Source organism: Dipteris shenzhenensis, chromosome 20, assembly GCF_047967505.1.
Source record: "Dipteris shenzhenensis isolate YYH24624 ecotype China chromosome 20, Dip_SZ_1.0, whole genome shotgun sequence".
Taxonomy (NCBI): domain Eukaryota; kingdom Viridiplantae; phylum Streptophyta; class Polypodiopsida; order Gleicheniales; family Dipteridaceae; genus Dipteris; species Dipteris shenzhenensis.
Genome location: NC_141615.1, coordinates 5772198 through 5788772, shown reverse-complemented (window position 1 = coordinate 5788772; position 16575 = coordinate 5772198). Strand labels below are relative to the sequence as shown.

The 16575-nt window shown below is 42.5% G+C and overlaps 1 protein-coding gene across 1 annotated transcript; it reads right to left on the bottom strand.

Annotated features, from left to right (window-relative positions):
• Nucleotides 1-4068: 4068 nt before the first annotated feature.
• Nucleotides 4069-6571, bottom strand: LOC147889173 (glycosyltransferase family 92 protein At1g27200-like). The gene is made up of 2 exons (XM_087391996.1): nucleotides 6337-6571; nucleotides 4069-5726 (listed from the first exon to the last, which is right to left on the bottom strand). The coding sequence occupies exons 1-2, from the start codon at nucleotides 6533-6535 to the stop codon at nucleotides 4069-4071; spliced, it is 1857 nt and encodes a 618-aa protein (XP_087248122.1). The 5' UTR covers nucleotides 6536-6571.
• Nucleotides 6572-16575: the final 10004 nt, after the last annotated feature.

The following is a 16575-nucleotide window of genomic DNA, read 5'->3' as shown; positions in this document are numbered from 1 at the left end:
TTTTAAGGAGCCCTAGTAGAGCCTTTACTTTGGGAAAAGTATCATACATGTGCACACATGCTCAAGCATATGCTATGAGAGAGAGAAAGAGAGAGAGAGAGAGAGAGAGAGAGAGATGTGTGTAAGAAAACCTTGTAAAAAATAAGCAAACCTAATGTGAAGGTGGTGGAGGGAGTTGGTGAGCTACCACCAACTGGACAGGATTGCCTACAATATAAAAGCTCAAGAAGAAGGGTTTAGTTGACCACACACACATGCTCCACACATGCAGGCGTGCATACACACACATACACACATGCATGCATGATTCTCTCTCTCTCTCTCTCTCTCTCTCTCTCTCTCTCTCTCTCTCTCTCTCTATCTATCTATCTATCTATCGCTTCTACTTCTCTCTATAAAAGAAAATAAAAATAAATATAATATATATGTATTTGAAGTGGAGTAAATGCTAGCCACTCCAATTGAGAACACAATTTTTTTTTTGGCAAAGATCTTCAATGCAAAACGGAGCTATCTTATGAGTTTGCATACTAGTCTCAATGCATGTAATAGAGTGAAATAACTATTATTCATTGATTAGAAGCCATACGTAATGCACCATCAATTGTAGCCACATCAACATCTGTTGGTATGAGTAGTGTGGGTGAGTACATCTCATATACATAAATATTTGTTGGTGTGAGTACATCAATATCTGTTGGCGTGAGTAGTGTATGTGAGTACATCTCAAGTACATCTTAGGAACAGATTGATCTCCAAGGTCACTACACAATAAAGAATGGGATCCAGGAAAAATCATCTCCCCTCCCCAACACCTCCTTCAGAGCACCATTTACTGATTGCATGTTGGCTAATTAACACCACTCCTTATGAAGAGAAATTCATTTGTTGTACATTGATGATTTTGAATTGTTAAGTCAAAAGTGCAATATAAAGGAGCTTTTAAGTTGGTCATTAGAGAAAAATTGTTTTATCTTGTGACTAAAGTCTACCTATGGCTTGCATGTTAGTAGAGCCCGATCATTTACATACTCTTAGCTATGCTCACTTCCATCAAATTGCGCTATTGCATAGTTGGGTGAAGCATGAAAGGTGTTAAATGGTAGCATGGGTCTCTAAGCTAGCAAAAAATTAACACTCATGGTTTATAGATATATGCATCATGGATGACCATTCTAAGTAGTATCCAAAGCACATTAAGCTCATCGACTTAGGTGTCATACCAAGAATCGCCAAATCTGAGCTTCTTTGTGAACAACGAAGTGACTTCTTCTATGTAGTGGAGGTGGGGGGAGAGCCGACATACACAGAGATGTTTGAGGATAATAACAATTTAAGTATACCACAAGAGGGCATAGAGACTATTGAGAACGTGTGTGAGAGTCTCACTCACATGTGTGGTGGTGCTGATCTCAGGAAGGCCGATGGTGATGGAGCCTTACATGCACCTATGATGAATGCCTTGGTGACTACTGCATGGCTTCCTGGAACAAAAGGCCAGAGGGTGGCAGATGTGTTGTTTGGAGACTATGATTTTCAAGGGAAGCTGTCGAGGATATACTTCAAGATAGTAGATCAATTTTCAAATGCCCATGAACATAGGGGATTAGAACTACAACCCTTTTGTCCCATATGGGTTTGGATTAAGCATAGGCATTGGAAGAATAGGATGATTTGAAGCATCTTCTCTAATTCCTTCGCCACTATCTTTTTGCTCCCTATTCTTTCATTCAATCGTTTGCTCGAGCAAGATTCCACCTCGATGCAAGAATATCTACATTGTTTATGTTGTAGACAAAAGCAATGCAGTGTTGCTTATGGGATTTGAGCCACTGACCATGCCACACCCTTGGGCCCTTGACTCCTCACTTTTGTTAATTGTTTCTAGCTCCTCTCCACTTTTTGTTGCAAGCCATCCTTCATAGGGAGGCTGAATTTTCAAAGTATGATGCAATTGAAGCCGTCACATCTGGCACAGAAGATCATCATTTTGCAATAATGTAGATATCCCTTTACTTGTAAACAGAATCACTAAAGGACATGATTCCTACCACCACAATGCCTCCATCAATTGGAGACAATTGGTTTCTCAAGGGCCATCTGAATCACGGTCAACCATTATGCCACCGAGTTCACATAGGTGTTGCATGTCCTCCATGCTAATATTGGTAGTCTTCAGTATGAAGGTCACACACCATCAGAGTTGAAGAAGGATGGGACCTTATTTTATGACACAATTTTCATCATGCTAGAACAAGAAGGATGGGACCTTATTTTATGACACAATTTTCATCATGCTAGAACAAGAAGGGCCCTTGCCTTCTTTTGGTAGTCCAAAGTTGCAACTTCCAAGCATAGAGATTAGCAAACATATAGAAATAGAACGTTCAATGATGTGAGAAATGCTATGAAGCCAACTATCGATAGAAGAAATGCTAGACGCCCACTTGCTCTGTGCAAGACACAATGTCACTCCCCCCTGTTCAACTACAGTGATTGATGCTAGTATATCAATGGATCAGGAAGGAGCTGTGTGGAGCTACTGAGCATAGGGAGATGAAAATGACGATGCGAAGCTTAGAGAGATGAAATGCATTTAAAAAAGAAGTCGTTTGGAGTCAATTCAAAAGCGATGTCCATGTTTCTTTCTCTAACAGGTTCTTGCATCTTTGCATATCTAAACCATTTATGATGTTTACCTTCCCTTGTTCATGCTATACTTTTAAGTTTGGTGGTTACATGATTTCTATGTATAGGACCTAAATGCTTTCTAAATTCTCTACATTATCTTCGACAAAATTTATGTAATTGCCATGTTTTACAAATTGCCAACTTCTATGGTATTTAGACCGCTTATCATGTTTGATTTTCCCTTCTTCGATTGATGTAAAATATGTCTATGATCTTGTTCATGCTATACTTTTATGTTTGGTACTCATGTGATTTCTATGTATAATAAAATGCCATAGGACTTAAAACGCTTTCTCTTAATAATCTTCCACAACTTATGTAATGTATGATCAATCTTAGTCATTTTACATTTCCCATACACTCATATGAAGCACAATTCAAGGTTTGATGAAATTGTGCATTATTTTTTGCATATTGGTATGACTTGGAAATATATAATATAATAATGGTATCAAAACTTTCCAAACATCTACTCTTCTACTCTATTCTTTAAGGAGAGGTTTCCACGTGTTAAGACCTCACATGGCCACATGGCGAGAGCTGGAGTGGCTAGGGCTCTAGGAGGAGAGCTAGAGTGTGCCACGTGGAGAGGAGAAGAGTTTGGAGAGAAGCCTACAATGGAGTCTAAACCTGTGCAGAGGAAGGTTGCAGGGGAGTCTTGCAGAGTCAAGCAAATTAGCTCCCACTGAGGTCGCTGACACCCTCCCCTTAAGACAATCCCACGAGAGTGCCTCCCTTTACCAGTTGACAATTTGTAAAGCATGTATTACCACTTTAGCCATGGTGTAATGTCCCCCCTTCTGATGTAGAATAAGAATTTGCCCTAAAACAAAGTTCAATAGATTTTTCATAGTGACCTTACATTAATATTACAAAACATAATTGTATTGTCTAATTTTTGTATAATCATATTGGCACTATACTATTGAGATATGGACCAATAGACTTTTTCTGTACAATACAGTATTGCAAAAATGATATTGAATTCATATGTCTAATTTTGGAATTAGACATGGTATGCTTCTAGATGTACCTAATTTACATTAATAAGCTAGGACTTTCTAAAATAAAAACAAATAAAATCCACTAAGGCACACTGTAATTGGTGCACAGATTTGGACAGGTTCTCAACTATGGAGATGTTAAATCAAGTAAAGTTCGTGACAGATCCACGTCTTCAAGACACAAACCTTAAGCGCCTCATTGGTGAAAACAGTTGTGAGCAGATGAAGCAGCTCGAGAGTTGAAAGGATAGAGGGCGACGTTGTTGATGCATGGCATGGACATATGTATGGCTGAGCCTCGGAGGAGCAGCAGCTGGAAGGAATTAGATTAGATGATGATGGATATAAATGGTTCACTTGCAGAAGTCTAGCTCTACTGCCACAGCATGTGTTGCGTGTTGATGTTGCGCAAATGCTTGGAGGTCCAGTTGCTCAATCCCGTGTCTTCCACCTCGCAAAACCGATAAGGCCAATCGGTTGGCTCTATGGCCTCCGTGCCCAACCCAGGCGCCCTGTCCTTTGACGCCTCGTTTTGCGTCTCCCTCCAATCTGTGATGTACGTTGCCACTCTCCTCACAAATTTCTTCCTGAAGATCTCCCACGCCTGATACTTGTAATGATTGATGATGGCGGCGCTTCTCGACACATCCGCGGCATGGAATCCTTGTTTCAGCTGGAAATGATGCACCACGTTGAGTAGATTTGCGTTGAGCGCTTCCAATTTCACTATCGACTTGTGACGCTCCGGGTTCTGCAACCTGCAATTGTAGCCGAGCATTACTCCCTCTCTCGGATGCTCCCTCCGTCCCGATGGAGCGAAACTGTGGCAATCGATTCTTATCTCTCCCACCTTGAAATCTCTTGATTCTGTTACATTTGAGATCAGCGTGCGCAACACAGTCGTCGACCGGGTCGCTGTTGGATTATCGTCGAGCGACGATGAGGGCACGTCAGCTCCTTCCCTCAAATAATCCTTTGGATACACGAATTCGTCTACGTCTATGAACATCGCCCAGGTGCATTCCCGTTCGGCCCTTACTGCGCAATGCGAAAATCCAGCCTCTTGAGTTTTTATCCACGGCCAGTCATGGCGACTCACGTTGTACTCCGCCACAGAATGTAAAACTTCCTGTAGGTGGTCGTCGCTGTTGTTGTCGTACAGGAACCAGCGTTCGACTCCCAAGAAGGAATGGTACATGATCCATTCTCTGAGAAAACGTGCTTCGTTCCAGAGCATGGAGCAAACGCAAAGGAAGTGCTTTCTTGGAGCCCAACTCTTGGGTTTGGGTGCGGCGACTGATGTATAGAAGCGTACAACGGATGGCAGCAGACCCCTCGTGTCATCCCAAACAGTGACGATCTCTCCTGCCAGGAGCTTCTCCATCGATGAAGGGGGACGTTCGCAGCGGACAACCTCTTGGGCAGCAACCAGAACCCTGGTCTTCACATTCGGGCCGTAGAAACAGGCCAACTGATTGGGATCGCGGATCTTGACCCTCCGGAAGCTGGGAGCCTTGACAAACAGCAGCAAGCTGCTGTCTTGCAATAACATCATCTCATAGACCAGGTTGTTCCAAGATTTTGGCGAATGATCCACCGGGAGGTTGTGCTTTTCTTCGGTTGCTTTGTGCACGAGCGCCACGGACTGTACATATTCAGTGCTGTGTTGCTCGTTCTCAGGATATTTGCATGTGACAATTTGCAGCCCTGGTTGGTGTTTCTCCTCGACACGAAGAACAGGTGCCCGCTTTCGTCGTTCGCCTATATCACAGTAGTACTCCTGTGCTTGCACTCTAGAGTGGTCGCCTGTTCTGATAAAGAACATCAATATGCCGTCAGGGAATGCCACAACTTCCTCGACGTTTAGAGACTTGTTGAGATTGCCTGGCAAACGCGAGTTCTGTGAGGTGCCTCCACCAAAGTAGGACTTGGCTCCCCTCGCAATTGCATTTTTCCTCGAAGTTTCAACAGCAGTGGCCTTCCCAAAAACAACGTTCTCTTTGATGATGTCGATGGGATCAAGAACCTTTTCTGTTCATGCCATGAAGACAGGACTAAAATAAGAAACAGAAGATGCTAGTTGTTGGCTGTCTTTACACCCACGTTATGCAACTATGAGACGATGATTTGCAAAACGATGGGAATTGCCCGCTTGAGCAGTTCCCTCTAGTGCGCGCCATGTTGTGATCGATCATGCACGACAAGCAAACTCAATCTCTGTGGCCCAACGGATTATCCCAAGCCGGGGCGCAAAGCTATTTGAACAAATTAGTTAAACCTGACGCAATTCGTCAAGATATAAATCAAACTACGGCAGATCTCGAGCAGTGCAAATTCGTGCGCTGAGAGGAGGCTTACACGGAAAACGTACATTGACAGCTTCGGAGTCCGTTCTGCAATGCTTTGCATTGAGGTTTTTGTCTGGTTAATAGCTAACTAGGCACTGCCGAACTCACAAAAATTGAATGAGGATGTCAACAACTCAAGGAAGAGTTGCAGCTAATTCGCAAACCTATATCTAAACACTTGAATCTCAAATTGAGTGACGGCGTTGCAGCTAAATTCCCAAAGTATCTAGCCATTTGAATCTCAAACTTCACACTAAGTGGACACTGCGCAGTGCGGAGGACGAGGCACTTACCATTAAGGAAGTTAGTCCGCAAGATGGAGGAAGTGAGCACGAGGGACATGCAGACGAGGCAATAGGTGAGGATGCGCCAGGCAATACCGGAGAGGGCCAAATGGCAATGGTCGAGGACCATGATTTTGTCCAGATTGGGGAGGGTGGAGTGGGGGGAAGGCAAGGCATGTGGTTTGAGGCCAAGGTTGCGGCGAGGCATGGAGAAGCAGGACGACTTAAAAGGAGAGTGAGTGTGTGTGTGTGTGTGAGAGAGAGAGAGAGAGAGTAATTTGTTTTTCTCCTCTGCTGAGTGACTGCTCTATTCCCAACCGGACGGTGATGGTGGAAATGCCCACCGAGAGGTTCACACCTTGACGGTCCTTGAGCTTGCAGTTTCTTTTCGGAGTGTCCGGATCATGCACCTTCCAAAGCAAATCTTGGGAAGCTAGCTTATCTTTGATTCTTTGTGTGGCCTCTCAAGTTTCACCACTGGAATGATGATGATCCAGCAGGCAGCTTCCGCTTCCAGCAGAGCAAATCTTGGGCGTTCCACTTTTGTGGTTGTGCACACTACTCAAGGTGCTGCATTTCAACTTCTTGGTGCATTCTCTATTATGTCATGGAGTCATGGACGTTTAGAATTTAGATTTGTTCTTTCTTGCAGCGCTCACCACTATCATCATCACGTCCTCTCTTTTTCTCCTCTTCCTTCTTCCGCTTCTTCTTCTTCGTCTCCTTCTGCTGCGGCTTTTCTTCTTTCACTCATCAGCGGCTTCTCTTTCTCTCTTCTCTATGTCTCCTTGCCTCTGGGTATAAGAAATCCAAAATCAAGTCTCTCTCTCTCTCTCTCTCGTTCGTTGCTCCTTGGTTTCTCTACATTCTTAGTATCGATTCTTTTAAGCAATCTCCCAAATCGATCTCGGGTGTCGCCTTTCTCCTCTGTGCATTAGTGTCTACTAAACGCTATCATATCAAAATTTGAAATATCAGTGTCCTCTCTCTCTCTCTCTCGTTGTTGAAGACTTGAGGCTACCAGTCACCAGGTTGATGGCGCCCAGTGCCCACTACCCACTTAAACTCCATTACGCCGATGAGTAAAACTCCATTACGCCGATGAGTAAAAGCGCGTTACGTACTTACATTCTCCCTGGATCTCTCTCTCTCTCTCTCCCTCTCTCTTTCTCTCTCTCTTTCCTGCCCTTTGCAATTTGTTGGGAAGGGCCTTCCATCAACCTGGACACCGGCCAGTTCTGTTGTTAATTATTCTCTCTCTCTTTTGGGGTAGGGCCTTCCAGTGGACTGGCCAGTTTTGCTCTGTTTCCCCTCAACTTGCAGCGACCCACACATGCAGCCCAACAACTCCGCCACTGATCTGAATACTTAAAATAAATACACAAAGAATACGCTTCAAACAACAGTCAAACGAAGCCTCCTCTTTTCGTGTTTCCGGAATTTCTTCAGGCATATACATAGGGACCAGGAAAAAGAGCAGCCCCACCAGGCTTATCTCCGTAGCAGAAAATAGTCAAGATCAACCGCCACAAAACTACACTTTTTGCCCACCCGCCTTGTTTCGATTCATCATGCGCGCCATCGTAGCTCGCGGAATGACTCCTGTCACTCACTATGGGCTGTCGAAGCACGCACTCAATCTCACTCCCCCTCACTCCCCCTATCCCAAATCATGTGCTTTTCCTCACGGACTAACCACTTCCTCAATTCGCACAAGGCCAATGACTCTAATAGCTTTTGCTGTCCTAGGACGCCTTTACTTTTCAGCCGCTTCCAAGGAGAGAACCTTTCCATTGTATCCCGCGAGTAGCATGACCTGTCTACGATAGGTTAGAGACCCGCTCCATTGGGTCTCAAAGCTGGGATCATAGGTTGCCTTCAATTTCGAGGAATAAAATTCAAGAATTTATTTATAAATCTTAAGCTTTGAGAAATTTTAAGAAATTTTTAAAATGCACCACCCAATTTGTCAAGGATGCAAAAGGGGTAGGGCATTGAGGCATTTGAGTGCTTGGGCCGTCATTCCAACTACACTAAGAAGAGGAGGAGGAGGAGGAAAGGCACCATTGCATGGGAAGCTTGGCCTATTGAATGCTCTAGTAGAGGTTCCTCCTCTTGAGCGCCAACATGTAGTCGAGTTATAGGAAGCCCAAGGTAGAGCATGTAGCTATGATGATAAAGACAAAACAGTATCAGTGGGTTCCGAGTCAGACATCTATTATGAAATCTAGGTATAATTTCGTTGCGAAAGAAAATGAGCCGGCGTGCCATAGATAGAATTACCAGAGCCATTATAAGAAGAAATGCACGGAGTGCTCCACCTCCTGTGAATGAATGCATGTACATAACAGCACCGATGGTGCTTGCTAAAGCTCCGAGTGACCCCAACAAGAGAGGCCACGGGCTTGGATCTACTGAATGGTAGGGATGCCCTTTAGAGACACTCATGTGGGTTCCTTCTTCCATGTTCGTTAGCTTTCCGAATGATATTCCTTCATTACCTTTCAAGATGCCACCAGCACCATTAGCATGGGCATGTTGCTAAAACATTTTTAAAATGGATTATATATATATATATAGAGAGAGAGAGAGAGAGAGAGAGAGGATATATATGATAATATATGAGTGCTTAGCTTTTCCAAAAAAGGTAAATCTATAAAAGGTATATAGATTTACCTTTTTTGGAAAAGCTAAGCACTCATATATTATCATATATATCCTCTCTCTCTCTCTCTCTCTATGTGTATATATATATATATATATATATATATATTGTGTGTATGTATATATATACATACATAATAATATAATATAATATATAACATATAATATATATATATATATATAGTATAATATTCAATAGATATAATATATATATATATAATATCATAAATATCTATGCAACTCCACATCATCTATGCGTAGTTTGGAGTGCGCCACACCACTTCATCTGTCTGTGCAACGCCATGTAGCCTTGTGACGGTCAGCACATGTTCGCCCCCTTGTCAAATGTCCCCCCATCCCCTCTGTCTACAGACTCAGCTGCGACCATGCCGTCACACGCAGCCACACCAACGCACCACGTCGCATCACCATGTGGCAATCTATTCCCTGCACCAGCAACACCACGTCATGCACTGTCGGGTCCAGTGCTCGGCCTTCTGCCATGTGGCCGTGTCGATTCCCTATCTGAGGTGAGCTGGTAGTCTGGACTCTGCCAGTCTGGCCTTGGGCACGAACTGGCAGTCTACACACGATGTTAATGAGGTGAACTGGCAGTCTGCCAATGGGGACATGTCTACGTGAGACAGTGCAACAGCATTGCACTGTGGACTCGTCTGAGGCAACACATGGCACGACGATGCCCTTTATGTAGTTCTCCCAGCTCTGCACAGTCAGTCTGTTGTGCGATAACCTCTCCTCCACGTGGCATCACATTAGCTCTCCCCCCAAGCCCCCTCCAAAGCACCCCTTGCCCACCATGTGCCCACCACGTGGTGCAACCTTTGAATGCCACATGGATCCTTTCCTTAAAGAATAGTAAGATGATGGGTAAAGTAGCTCGTTGCTCTACCAAAATGAGGACATTCATATTAAATAAGTGCCTCCTTCAGATAGTGCTACAATGGAGGATTGAAACTCTTTTGTGAATTTTCACATGTAATCTTTTTGGCCTCAATAGTAAGGTCTAATTAGCGGTGTTGAATTTTTAGAAGCTAACGCCTAAGAAAGGTCTGCTTACGATATTTCGGGAGGGCCGTCATGCAAATTGCCATTGTGTTAACCCATTTCCAAGGTTTACACATTGACCATCCATGTCAGATTCCATCTAGGCATATGTGCACATTTTACACTATATTTGTATTACATTTAGGTGTGCATATATTATATAGTTTGGACCATAGTGTAGGAGGATTAGATCCACCTCCACATCTTATTGGTTGCAATCCATGGTGCCTCTCATTATACGCCACATGGCACTGGAGTACCCCCTCTTGATCTATATATTGAGAGGTAGGTGTGGGGATTCCTCATTCCACTAGCCCTAGTTTGGAGTCCACTTGTGTTCGGTTGCATGGCTCTACATAGATGGGTCTTCTTCTCATTGCTTTCTAAAAACAAACTAGCATTGTGCTCTTTCTTTTGTGTGAGAGGCTTTGGGATTCATATGTGCTTGTAGTGTTTGGATGAGGTTCCTCCTTTTGTAGTCTAGAGGTAGATGCGGTTAGAGTGGCATACCTTTCTTCTTGTCTAGGGTTACTTGAGTGTGGTTATGGTACCTAGCCATCCTCAAGTGTAAGATCCCGCAATCAAGTAGCCATGAGTGAGTCATGCTTGCATGAAAGCTTATGTATAGCAAGGTGTCTAGAGGCCCATATTGTCATGCGCGTGGTGTAGGAGAGTTGGTGAAGAGGGTGAGAGTAAGCGTTGAGAGTTTCAAGTTATGTTGTTTGCCCTTTGTTGCTTTGTTAGGGTAGGCTAGGTTGTTTAGGATAGGTTTCCTTTGTTTAGGTTAGTTTTTGGTTTCTGGTTTTCATTACTTTTGGTTTTTAATCTCCTACATGACTTCAAACATCATGCAGACGCCCGGCGGTATTTTGAAGCTGAACATTTTTGGTTCCGCTGTGCTAGGACCAGTCCGTAAGGAGGATGTGTGAAGAGAAGAATTTTGCAGGAAAGTTGCGACAAAGAGGAAAATCAACCTACAAGAAAGACTTCTGACCCATCCTACAAAAAGGTTGAAATAGCAATAGAAGAATCAGTTTGCAAGGCGAGCAAGATTGGCAAAACCACCAGCGTAAATGCATGTGGCAGCAACAACAAGACAAAGTCGGCCAAGAGTCAACAATGGGGATCAAGCATTGTCTCCCCTCATCTAACTCTGTTAGGTCATTCTTGCCATGTAATTGTAATATGTAAAGTCATGTGCTATAATCTGTATAGATCACGTAAAGCCTTGTTGGTCATGCAATGCTATGATGCTAAGCCGTGGGAAGATAATCAGAGGCAAGGTGCATGGCCTCTAGATCATTTTAATGCTTGATTATATGTTTGCTTAGTTACAAGGGGTAGTAAGGTAGCATACAATCATCACTATTGTTCACAAAGCATAGTCGACCTCCCCCCCCCCAAAAAAAAAAAAAGAGCCTACAGTATACCACAATTGTATAATGCACAAACAAAGAAGAGAGAGAAACGTGAGCCAAAGAAAAAAAAACTTTCTTGCTAGGAGAGTGCATAGAAAACTCACTACCATCTCTAGAAGCCCTTCAACATCCACATAGAGAGCTCTGCTAGAGCAGCACATTCTCATGTTTAACTCTCTATGGTAGAGTGTAGGACAACTAAGGATGAGTGAACTGGTAACTCTGATCCTACAATTGATAGCAACAAGTGATTGAAAGTGCCAAACAGGCCGTCAAAGGTCAACTGCACTCGAGATTGGGACCACGCCTACATTGAAGAACCATTTACGACCAGTGCGATCATGAAATAAGTTCATGTAGCCATCATACAACAAGAGGATGTTTGAAAGTTGCAAAAAAGAAAGGTTTGGAGTGAGGAGGAGGGAGGGTGCCACAACCACCTCTCTCTTTGGCATTGGGGAGTTGCATTGGGTTTTAGCAGAGCTATGACTCTTCTAATTCAAGCGTTTGCTGGTTTGATCTATGATTTGGAGGAGCCACATTGACAAAGCTTTTGCTCTCTTGCATGCACTGATCAACAAAAATGATCACTAAGGACTACAAGAAGCAACCACAATTAAACCCACCACACATGTAACAAACACACAAAACAATTATGTTGCTATGGTAGTCTCGCCCAGTAACTCGCTACGTGATGCGAAGATAGGCGACAAAGATTCACAAAGAGAGGATGAGCAATGGAGGTGACAAGAGTGGAGAGTTACAAGCGTCATCGTTGGGTGGCATCAATAGCACAAGACTAGAGGAGAACACATTATTTACGCAAACTGTGTGGTGGTGGTGATACACCCCTATTCTGCCACCTCATCACCCCTGCCAGCTCATCCCCTCATCTCCCTCCCCATCCACCCCCCTCACATCCACTCGCCACCCCACTTATCTATGCCCTCCACATCACCATATCCTCAACTCACCTCACCCCCCCACCTCATACTCCCTGCCCTCTCATTTTCTAATTCCCCTTCCATAACTTCAAATATAGCCCCCCCCCCTTTAAAATTATTTTCACCCCCTACCCCAATATGTGCCCCTTACCCCCCCCCCCCCTTCCCCCCTTTCACACCATTTCGTTTTAACCTCCTTTCCTCTTTTTTTCACACCTCCCCTCCTTTGTTAATTTAACTCCTTTCTCTTTCTCATCATACACACCCAACCCATCTCTCTTTATTTTCTAGTTTTAGTCATCTTATGCCTCATTTATTCTTTTCCTTGACACTTCCTCTCATGTAGCATTGGCCATTTTACTCAAAATCAGATTTTTTCCATACTCCTGGGTGATCGCATACCATTGTGCATTTTGATCATGGCAGAGCACCTCCTCCTGGATGTATTCCTTGTGTCCTTTAGAGGTGGGGTAGTCTCCCTTATCTCGACCATCATCGACATGAATCATACACTTCATTAACATATCCTCATCAGCCAGTATTTTCCCCTTGAGCCATATTTTGCTATTCCATGTATCTTGCACTTGCATTGATGTATTTTTTACATTCACATTCCGAGGACAAAATGTACTTTAGAGGTGGGGGCATGTTAACCCATTCTCAAATTAACACATTGACCATTCTTGTCAGATTCCAGCTAGGCGTATGTGCACATTTCGCACTGTATTTCTATTCCATTTAGGTGTGCATATATGATGTGGTTTGGACCATAAAGTAGGAGGATTAGACACACCTCCATTTCTTATTGGTTGAAATATGTGGCACCTCTCATTGTATCCCACATGGCACGCCTCACAAGGGTACCCCCTCTTGATCTATATATTGAGAGCTAGGTGTGGGGAGTCCTCATTCCACTAGCCCTAGTTTGGAGTCCACTTGTGTCCACTTGCATGAGTGTGTACATAGATGGGTCTTCTTGTCATTGCTTTCTAAGAACACGCTAGCATTTTTCTCTTTCTTTTGTGTGAGAGGCTTTGGGATTCGCAAGTGCTTGTAGTGTTTGGATGAGGTTCATCCTTTCATAGTCTAGAGGTAGATGCGGTTGAAGTGGCATGGCTTTCTTCTTCTCTAGGGCTACCTGAGTTTGGTTATGGTACCTAGCCATCCTCAAGTATAAGATCCCACAATCAAGTAGCCACGAGTGAGTAGTGATTACATGAAAGCTTTTGTACCATTAGGTGTCTTGAGGCCCATATCCTCACATGTGGGCATGGTGTGCAAGAGTTGGTGAAGAGACTGAGAGAAAGCATTGAGAATTTCAAGTTATGTTTGGTTTCCATTTGTTGCTTTGTTAGGGTAGGCTAGGTTGTTTAGGATAGGATTTCCATTGCTTAGGTTAGTTTTTGGTTTCTCATTTTTGTTACTTTTGGTTTTCAACCTCCTACATGACTTCCAACTTCACGCAGATGCTTAGTGGTGTTTTGAAGCTTAAAACACTGCCACGTGTTGCTCCTACATGCATCGTTTTAGATGAAATAAGCTTTGTATAGTGTGTTTGTCACGAGGGGTTTGTTGACACGTGATTTTAATTGTCAAGGTGTGGGCAAGTGTTGCATGAGTGTGTGGGGTTTGCTGATTGTGGCATTGTGAGGAGCTGATGGATGGGCGTGGAAGCTTATCCGTGACAAATTGATGAGTACACATACATGCATAGTGATGGTGTTCAACGTGAATCAAGCTGCAAGTTGTAGCAGGAAGGGATGGATTATGGCGACCTATGGGGAGTCTTTGGAAACTTCTTTGTAGCAATGTGCACAAAGGTCATTGGTTATTGCGCTTCAACTTCTTCTTTCATTCCTTGCTTTTTGATTGCACAACATTTCCTTCTTTGATTTATGAGCTTTTGTTGGGCAGACTCTGGGAAATACGAAGCAAAAGAGGATGATGCATGCAAAGATGATGCGAGCTCTAGTAGAAATGATTTGAATGCTTGGTGGTTCACGTTTTCATTGAATTATCTGATGTTCATCAGTTTGCTATCGTACGTCTGTTTGTGAGCAGAGTTTGACAAGGTTCACAGTGAGAAGTGTGAGAGTGATGGTTGTAATAAAACAAAAGCTAGAATATGCACATAACTACATGAGCGGCCTCATCAACCCACATTAACAATCCGTACTCTCAATGAGCTCCTCTAAAGTCCTCTGTATAGGAACAATTATGTGCAAATAAATCCAACTTGGCTAAAACACATAGCCTCTAAGCATCGCTACAAATCCTTAACTTCCATGATGATGCCATTTCTTCTAATAGAATGCAACAAGAGGTTGAGATGGACACTATGGTCCATGGCATATGCACAGCTCAACAAGTGGTAGATTTTAAGTATCCCTCATAGGTCAAGACACATTTGCAGCAGCAGCAGGCATGTGCATGCATGAGATAAAAAATAATCACTCATAACCATTTGAAGGCATTGATGTCTTATTGTGTGGCGATCTTTGCCACGTAAACCCAACAAAGGATGCATGGATATTTTGTGACTGGCCCACGAACTTGGGAATGCTTCCATCCATTTGGAAAAACCATGTGCAATACAATGTGTTAACAAAGGTGATGCAGCAAAACAACAAGTGCTTCACTGATATCATAAACAAATTTTGTGTTGGACAATAGTCACAAGGGGACTTAGACTACTTAAATAGAAATTACAAGAGGTTATCACCACAAAAGGAACACATCGCACATCTCTTCTACACAAATACATCCAAGGACAAACACAATACAAAGGTTTTCCAATGCTATCTACTTAAAGCAAAAGATGTTAAGAACAAAACATGTAACTATTCCACAAAAATACCAAATGACCCAAAGTGTATAGTAGGACTATACCATGAGCTTAACTTAAAGCCAGGTATATTAATAGAAATATGCTTCAGCTGTCTCGACATAGAAGATGTACTCGTGAACAAATTGAATTTTAATTGTGTGAATTGAATTCAATGATAAGAAAACTAGAGGCAACCACATTACCAAAATGCTAACCTGTATGATGAAATTACACCAAAACATGGACTCCACTTCTACAAGTTACTTGTGAATTCCAAGTGGGAAAAAACAACCTACACACTATATCTCACACTTAACTTCCTATTCAACCAGTAGCTACTGCAAGAACAATATACCAAGCTCAAGGTCTTTCAATGGACAACCTTGCATTCGACCCCTCAAACATCCAGTCGCACAATCTCACATATACTGCATTGTCTCACATACGAGACCCTAACAACCTATACATTCTCATAGAACTATAAGCACATTAAGGTAGACCCAATAGTGCTCCAATAAATACAACAGATGCAAATACAATGCAAATGGATGCCACAACAAAAACTTCTAGGAAAACATACATAAACCAAAGCTTGCAATCCCTAAACACACGATCATTTAAATCACACAAGGTGAATATAATTACAAGTGAAATTATAATGGCAACAACAATACTATGTCTCTAAGAGATGCACACAATAGATACAAATAACTTGAAAATAAAAGGATTCAACAACATATCAATAAATCAAGGACTAGGAGCTGCAATGTACTATAAAAACAACATTCATCTAATTAACACATCATACTACAACAATGATCGTGTTGAGTGCTTAGTTGCCATGTTCTCTAACAAAAAAGAGAAAATCATAGCCATAATAAACACTTACAAATCATCAACAGTAAAAATAAAAAGCCTAATTCAAGGACTCCAAAAATTGCTCATGCAAATAAATCGACATAGTGCACATAGAGACATATATGATGGGAGACTTCATTGATTTCAACAAGAACACAATTACTATGTCGCAACAAGTAAATCATGTCATTTCCCAACAAAATCTAAAACACATCATAAATCATGCAACTACAATCCACAGCTCAATAATTGACCAAATTTGGACAAACACACACCAGGAAAAAATCACAAATGCAAATCCAACTTCATATATTGGTCTGGTCATTTGCTTGTCTACACTACACTCACATAAAGATGTTAAATAAACACCATGACAAAACATCAAAATTCAACACTAGGGCAAACTAATGAATGTAATTCATCTTTTTAAAAGGTTAATTAAGCTTTGTGTTTCAAATTGCCATTTATGGAG